We start from the raw sequence: 8,287 nt of genomic DNA, 5'->3' as shown, positions 1-8,287 counted from the left end.
CCGACAGAGAATACAATTGGTTTTAACTCATGTTTAGTCAAAAGTCTATATTGTATCATACACAATTAATAAATGATTGAACAAACACACAAAATATGTTGCCATAATTGATAAATATTCTGTAACCAACTTAATATTCTCCAGTTTGAAAATACAACTTTTTATGCAAAGTTTGGTTTCTAAATGGTCAGAAAATGAACACGTTACAAATGTGTTATGTGAATCAGCCAATAACGATTCAACCACATGTGAAATGCGTGACACTGCTAGCACCTGCCAGTATGCAGATATCAGTCTTCAAAAAAATACCACTTTTTTTTTGTTTTTTTTTAGGAAATGGGACTCTGCATTTACAGTTAAATAAATAATGGGGTAGAAATTGAAGCTATAAATTCAGCCTAAGTCCTGAAGCATCGAAGCTATAAATTTAGCCTAAGTCCTGAAGCATCTGTGCATATTTAGATTCTAAGGTCCGTTCTGGATTGACTGTAACCAAAATGCATCTTCCAATGTCACTTGTCAGTTCATGATTTGACGGCCACTGTGCTTTAAGTGTCAAACAAGTGGTCCTATTGCTGGCCAGCTGACAGGAGTCTTCTTTTTGTGTCCATTGCAACAGTTTTTAAGTGCATTAGTTAGTTTTTTTCCTTTTGCTATTCATTTTCATCTCCTCTTGCTCTTTTCTCTCCTCCTCCAAGTCTTCATGCACAGCCATTCGAAGACTAATATGGACAAGAGAAAAAATGATCACAATGCGTAAATTCAACAGCTCATGGAATAAATCTTGAATTTAATTACCTCCTTGCTTCCTCTTTCTGCATATCTCGCCAGCTGCTCTCCATGAACCTTAACGCATAGTCACTCTCATCCTTGTATCTGGATTGGATGAAAAATATACAGTATGTAATATCTAATAATGCCATACAAAGGGTTGATTTGCAGAAAACATTAAACAAAACTTACTTGTTTCGGTCGTAGCCAAAGATTTCCTTAATGTGTTTAGAAACCTCTGACTGCTCATCATCTCCGTCATCAATAAAGTCATCCATTTCAGAATCATATTCTTCTTCCTCTTCATATTTTCTCTTGTATGCAATGGTGATGGGTGGTAACATGGGATCTGAAGAATATTTTTTATTAATAAAGGCAAATTTGAGAGTCAAGTGACTGTGTTTTGAGGACCTTCAGGAAGTTATAACAAACCAATATTTTATCCTTGAAGTATAAATGCAGTGTTGCAGACGACCCCACAATATGATAATTATGATTCAGAACCATGAAAGGTTATTCAACCAAACTACCTGGTTCCAATTGATTGATTGATTGATTGATTGAAACTTTTATTAGTAGATTGCACAGTTCAGTACATATTCCGTACAATTGACCACTAAATGGTAACACCCCAATAAGTTTTTCCACTTGTTTAAGTCAGGGACCGCGTTAATAAATTCATGGTACAAATATATACTTTCAGCATAATACAGTCATCACACAGGTTAATCATCATAGTATATACATTGAATTATTTACATTATTTACAATCCGGGGGTGGGATGAGGAGCTTTGGTTGATAACAGTACTTCAGTCATCAACAATTGCATCAACAGAGAAATGGACATTGAAACAATGATATGGAGTCAGCTCAAATGAAACTAAATTGACATCTAATCTAAGTGAAAAACAACATCTTTACTTAATCTACATATGTAGGAGTGTAATGTATTCTCTATGAACAATATTTTTTGTATGCTGTTTGTTAGTCCTTGAACGCTGCTCCAAAGCACCCAGCCCATTGTTTCTCCTCAAAAAAAGAAACCCACAAAAACAATCCAGTCCCACTGTAGCTAACCCTATTTGAAACCTTTGAAATGATAAAAATTGGGGATTTAAGTAGAAAGAAGTAGGTGGTAACACCCTAATGCAGGGGTCCCCAATTGGGTTGGCTGTATATACGTATGTATATATATTTCTCGCGCACTAATTGAGCACGCACTTGCCGCTGATGATATCAAGTTATCGATGGGAAAATGCATTTTTCGACAATATGATTAGCCTGTGCGGCTAGGAGAGTAAAATGGATTAGAAAGAACAGATTTAAAAACAAATTCCAATTAAAAATAAAATATTATAATTATTATTATTTTTTATGTTCACACATTCCATATTGAGGAAAATAAGTGATATACTGGATTTACAAAGAAGTTGTATTGTCTTCATGGTATTTACCTGGAGGTCTGTTGGGTGGTCTGATTGGCCCTCCTGGTCTAGGGGCCATACCAGGTCTTTGTGGCATCCCTGGCCGAGGAGGAACGCCTGGTCTGGGTCCGCCCATATTTTTTGAAGAGATGGTCTCAGACACCACCGTGCACTTGGGTCTACCAGGTCCTGATCCAAAGCTGCCAGAAGGTTGCCTGTTGGGTACTGATCCTCCACTTGCGCCTCGACCTACTCCGACCCCTGGTCCTCCACTAAAGGCTCGATCCTGTACGGACCCCAGTGGACGGGCTCCACTACCTGCTGGGCGACTGTGTAAAGTACTCCCACCAGGTTTTGCCTGGGTTGTTCCCAATGGTCTTGGCTGAGGTTTATTTGTTTCTTTAGGACGGCCACTTGATGAAGGTCGAACCACAGAATTACCAATCGGTTTTGCCGCAGGATGGTTTCCAGACCTTGGCTGTTCTCCTTTTCCAGATTTATGATTTACAAGTGCTTGTTCCTTCTTTACTGAGCTACCCTGAGTAGGCCTTGTTTTTTGTGGGTTATCATTTGGAGATCTGAGCTCTTTGACAGATGTACCAATAGGCCTGGATTGAATTATGCCAGAAGGTCTTCCTTGAATAGATGAAAAGCTTCCCTTTTTTAATCTAAGATCATTTGAAATGCTAGGTGTATGACTAAATGAGGTCTTAGGGACACCTTGTTTGGTTGGAATCAGAGTAGATGCTGCTTTCGAAGGAACTACGGTCTTGGGTCTGTCTCTATCTCTCTCACCAGAAGAGGTCTTAGAGGAAGGTGTACATTGAGGCTTCTTCTTCATCCCGCCGGGCTGATTGGGCTTATCCGAAACAATCCTTTGTAGTTTACAATTCTTCTGTTCTTTATCAGACATAGTTTTTTTTACCACAGTAGAACTAGGCTGAGTCTTTGGGCTCCTGTTGCGACTCTTAGCCTTGCGTTCAATCTCGAGTTCCCTTATTTCTTCGGCTGTACGGAGCCTTTCTTCCTTCACTACCTTCGGTTTTAGCTCAACTGGCTCATACTGCTTCTTTTCTGCCAATTTCAGCAAGTCTGCAAAGTTCATGGAGGATGAAGGAGGCTTGGGTGGCCCATTTGGTTTTTTAGGCAAGGACTTGGAGCTACCGCAACTACTCCCACTAAAACTTGAGATTTTTCCTGGTCTTAGAGGTTCTGGATCTTGATCGGGCTCTGAATCTGTCTGTTCATACTCGTAATTGTCTTCATCATCCTCTGGGTCAATTGAATAATTTTGAAATTTCTGGCCATTTTCTGATTTTTCGTTCTCCATTTCTTGCTTTGTCCTCCTCTTCTTTGGCACCTCTACCACTGGAATGCCATTGTAACCTCGGAAATTGTCTTTCGTTCTAGAGGCCATGGCTCTTGCTTTACGATCCGACTTCAACTCTACCCTTTTTGCCTCAAGATCCTGCTTTTGCTTCTTTAATTCGATTTCTGAAAAGTATACAGAAATACGACTCATCATTATCAAGTCCAAAATGTGTACCCAAATATATATTTTTCTTACCTTTCAGTCTGGCCTCATGTTGCTGCTTTTTCAGGTGCGCCTGTATAGCAGCTGGATTCACACTTTTTGACTTTGGGTCCTTCTTGGGGGGGCCAGCTTGTAAACTGTATCTTTTCTATGTAGAAGAGAAAAACAACTGAATGTATGCAGTTGAATTTGAGTTTACAACATTCTACTAAAAAGTAACACTGCCTAAGAAACTCGGGAGGCTGCCTACAGTCGTAGTATGGGTTGTCCAAGTGCACAACAGGTGTCCAAGGCAACGATTGTTGCAAGCCATTCTAAACCCATTCAACTATATTCCTTGTTGAGGGTTACAGGGAGCTGGACCATATCCCAGCTGATTTAGAATAAAAGGCAAACAGGATGATTTTGAACAGGGTATTGAGCTGCAAGAAAGTCAGTTAGTAAACCACTTTAGTAATTGGTTCTTTCTTATCTTAAGATAAGAACTGTTGCAAGTCTTGGACTCAAAATGACTTCTATCAAAACATGCACATATCCATCCATCTTCTACCACTTGTCCATCTAGTGGTTGCAGGGGCTGGGGCGCCTGTTCCAGCTGCACTCAGGCAGAGCCAACACAGATCGACAAACAACCATTCACACTCACATCCACACACTAGTTTGTAATTTATGGGTATTTTACACTGTTTTCCGCATAATGTTATTTTCTATAAAATGTGTATTCATATTATGGGTGTCTGGAACGATTTAAATGGACTTGCATTATTTCTAATTGGAAAAATGACTTGGGTTTTTGTTCAATTTGGTCTTTGTCGGGCAAAAACCGAGGTAACACTGAATGTCCAAATGATCAAAAAGCGTTTAATAGTGGGAAATATGAAATTGCAATGTTGATATTTTTTAAAATAAAAAGATATATGAATATTTTTTCAATTGTATTAAGTCATTTTTTACATTTTTATGTTAGGACAACCGTGGGAATTTTATCCACCAATCCATCCATCCATTTTCTACCGCTTGTCCCTTTCGGGGTGGCGGGGGGTGCTGGAGCCTATCTCAGCTGCATTCGGGCGGAAGGCGGCGTACACCCTGAACAAGTCGCCACCTCATTGAAGGGCCAATACAGACAGACAACATTCACAATCTCATTCACACACTAGGGCCAATGTTTAGTTTTGACAATCAACCTATCCCCAGGTGCATGTTTATGGAGGTGGGAGGAAGCCGGAGTACCCGGAAGGGACACACGCAGTCACGGGGAGAACATGGAAATTCCACACAGAAAGATCACCGAGCCCGGGATTCAACTCAGGACCTTAGTATTGTGAGGCACACACTAGTTTGTAATTTATATGTATTCGACACTGTTTTCCGCATTCTGTTATTTCCTATAAAATGTGTATTCATATTCTGGGTGTCTGGAACTATTTAAGTGGACTTGCATTATTTGTAATTGTAAAAATGGCTTCGGTTTTTGTACAATTTGGTCTTAGTCGGACAAAAACAGAGGAAACGCTGAATGTCCAAATGATCATAAAGCGGCATGGCGTAGTGAATAGAGCGGCCGTGTCAGAAACCTGAGGGTTTGCAGGTTCGCTCCTTGCCTCTTGACATCTAAATCACTGCCGTTGTGTCCTTGGGCAGGATACTTCACCCTTTCCCCCAGTGCCGCTAACACTGGTGAATGAATGATGAATGATAGGAATGAGTCAAAGGGGCCGTAGGCGCAAACTGGGAGCCACCCTTCCGTTCGTTAGTCTACCTCCGGACAGCTGTGGCTATGAAAGTAGCTTACCACCACTAGGTGTGAATGGTTCTCCCTTCTCTGTGAAGCGCTTTGAGTGTATAGAAAAGTGCTATATACATCTAATCCATTATTATTATATATTTATATAGATCTACTTTGTCCAGGCCCTGGCTTTAGGGGTGTCTTTGCGTCAGAGCTCATATCTACCGTCAGAGCCAATTTACTTGGTTCCTAGCGATATATGCTACTTAGCTGTTTTGATTGATTAACGTGGACCCCGACTTAAAGAAGTTGAAAAACTTATTTGGGTGTGACCATTTAGTAGTCATTTGTACGGGATATGAACTGTACTGTGCAATCCACGGATAAAAGTTTCAATCAATCAATCAATCTGTTCACCGTAGACAGAATGGCATTACACAGTCAGACTTTTATTTTCACTGTCTTCAATGGAGCTTTGATCATGAGTATACCATAACACATTCACAATTATTAATATTGGAGAAGTCACAGTAGAAATATGGAGTTGGGAAGATTTAGCCTTTAGCCACACAAACACACGGTGTTTCCTTGTTTCAAATTCCTGGAGGTGAAACTTTCCTATGGATCAAGAGAACATGGATCCCGACCACATGTCAACCAGCAGGTTTCGGTGAGAAAATTGTGGTTAAAAAGTCAGTTCTTACCGGAGAAAAGCTGAGCTTGTGCCGTCCATGAAGCTGCCGTCGACTTCCCTGAGACACTGCGCGTCAAGACACCCGTGGAGACACCCTTCCGACTATCAGGTAATATTAAACTCACTAAAACACTAACAACACAATAGAAAGATAAGGGATTTCCCAGAATTAACCTAGTAAATGTGTCTAAAAATATCGGAATCCGTCCCAACTTTTTTTTTTTTCTAGTCCGTCGCTATCAATATCTTCAAACACGAATCTTTCATCCTCGCTCAAATTAATGGGGAAATTGTCCTTTTCTCGGTCCGAATAGCACTTTTTGTTGGAGGCTCCCATTATAAACAATGTGAATAAGTGAGGAGCCATCAACATGTGACGTCATCGTCTGCGACTTCCGGTAGAGGCAGGGCACCGAAAGTTGCGAACTATATCGTGGATGTTCTCTACTAAACCCTTTCAGCAAAAATATGGCAATATCGCGAAATGATCAAGTATGACACATAGAATGGACCTGCTATCCCCGTTTAAATAGGAACATCTCGTTTCAGTAGAACTTAAAGTCTTTTTTTTTAATTATTTCGTAGGTTAGGACAAACGTGGGAATTTCACAAATATTTAAAAAATATATATGGGCAGAGGGGTTAGTGCTTCTGCCTCACAATACGAAGGTCCTGAGCAGTCCTGGGTTCAATCCCGGGCTCGGGATTTTTCTGTGTGGAGTTTGCATGTTCTCCCCGTGACTGCGTGGGTTCCCTCCGGGTACTCCGGCTTCCTCCCACCTCCAAAGACATGCACCTGGGGATAGGTGAATGGCAACACTAAAATTGTCCCTAGTGTGTGAATGTGAGTGTTGTCTGTCCATATGTGTTGGCCCTGCGATGAGGTGGCGACTTGTCCAGGGTGTACTCCGCCTTCCGCCCGATTGTAGCTGAGATAGGCACCAGCGTCCCCTGCGACCCCAAAGGGAAAAAGCGGTAGGAAAAGGATGGATGAATGAAGGCTGATGGTACTTGGGCCACTCACATATTCTGAATTAGAAGCGTCGCCGACAGATGAGCTGGCATTTATTCGCTCATCCCAACCCCGATTTCACTGGGAAAAAAATGAAAATAAAAATAATAATTTCACTTACCTGGACACTCCCCCGGTTTTGAGTAGCGATTGACAAGACGTTGTCAAAGTCCATCATGTTGACAGCATGTACGTCAGCTGTTTTAGGAAAGGAGCAAACCAATTCTTTTTTCCAGCGTTTTGCTTGCAGCACTCACAGCTCAACGCCGTATTGGGCGCTGCGTCCAGGCCACTAAAATCAACTTATTGGTGAAAAAAAAAACAAGTCGATGATGTGAATATTGGAGAAATAAGGCGACTTTGCGTCTTAAGCATAAGCTAGCACAAAGCAGGAAAGTTAGCTAGCGCAGCGCCAGGGCTAACATGCCAGGTAAAGTTGTATTCGAATACGAAAGACCATTAGATTCCAATTAATCAATTCGAGGAATTCTGCAAACAAAAGCATATTAACAATCCAGCCATCACAAGTGGTGTGCGGGAGAGACGAGAAACGCTGAAAAATCCAAGAGCTTCGACTGCTCAGCGGAAATGTGATGAGTCAAATGACACATACTTCCGGCTTTGAGAAAAGCTTTAATGCGATGAGTAAAATATTATATGTAATATACGTAGATATTTATATGCACACAATATTTCTTTTTCTAAATTATTTATCAAGAAATATTTCTTAATAATACATGCATTTTATAGTCAGTTATTTTTGCAGTTAAAACAGTTTGAGTAAATTGACTCTTGAAAGTGCCGATAGTTAAAAAAGAGGAACAAAATAACCAAAGAAATCAACTGAATGTGATGAATAGGGAACTAGATTTTATCTTAGCTTACTAAAACACTTCCGCCTTTAGTACCTGCGTTAACTCACCGCATGATGGCGCTGTTGTTTAATTTTATTTTATTAATTTAGCCTTTATTTAAAGGCCTACTGAAATGACATTTTCTTAATCAAACGGGGATAGCAGGTCCATTCTATGTGTCATACTTCATCATTTCGCGATATTGCCATATTTTTGCTGAAAGGATTTAGTAGAGAACATCGACAATAAAGTTCACAACTTTTGGTGG

General features: G+C 40.5%; 1 protein-coding gene across 2 annotated transcripts; it reads right to left on the bottom strand.

Moving 5' to 3' along the window:
• Window positions 1-6: 6 nt before the first annotated feature.
• Window positions 7-7,776, bottom strand: LOC133563495 (protein SPT2 homolog). Of its 2 annotated transcripts, none has more exons than XM_061917655.1 (6): window positions 7,287-7,776; window positions 3,764-3,878; window positions 2,227-3,690; window positions 964-1,120; window positions 799-876; window positions 7-722 (listed from the first exon to the last, which is right to left on the bottom strand). In XM_061917655.1, exons 1-6 carry the CDS (start codon window positions 7,341-7,343, stop codon window positions 632-634), a joined length of 1,962 nt encoding a protein of 653 aa, XP_061773639.1. In that variant the 5' UTR covers window positions 7,344-7,776; the 3' UTR covers window positions 7-631. The 2 variants fall into 2 exon arrangements, with proteins under 2 accessions (XP_061773639.1, XP_061773640.1); XM_061917656.1 differs by lacking the exon at window positions 7,287-7,776 and adding an exon at window positions 4,685-4,709.
• Between the last annotated feature and the right edge of the window lie 511 nt (window positions 7,777-8,287).

Source organism: Nerophis ophidion, linkage group LG12, assembly GCF_033978795.1.
Source record: "Nerophis ophidion isolate RoL-2023_Sa linkage group LG12, RoL_Noph_v1.0, whole genome shotgun sequence".
NCBI lineage: Eukaryota > Metazoa > Chordata > Actinopteri > Syngnathiformes > Syngnathidae > Nerophis > Nerophis ophidion.
The sequence above is the reverse complement of the archived record's forward strand: the minus strand, read 5'-3'. Positions and strand labels throughout refer to the sequence as shown.

Coding starts and splice junctions, on each gene's coding strand:
- LOC133563495 (XM_061917655.1), bottom strand. CDS start 7,343: ATGATGGACTTTGACAACGTCTTGTCAATCGCTACTCAAAACCGGGGG. Junction 877..963: donor TTTGGCTACGACCGAAACAA/GTAAGTTTTGTT, acceptor CATCCAATCCAG/ATACAAGGATGAGAGTGACT. Junction 723..798: donor CAGAAAGAGGAAGCAAGGAG/GTAATTAAATTC, acceptor TGTCCATATTAG/TCTTCGAATGGCTGTGCATG.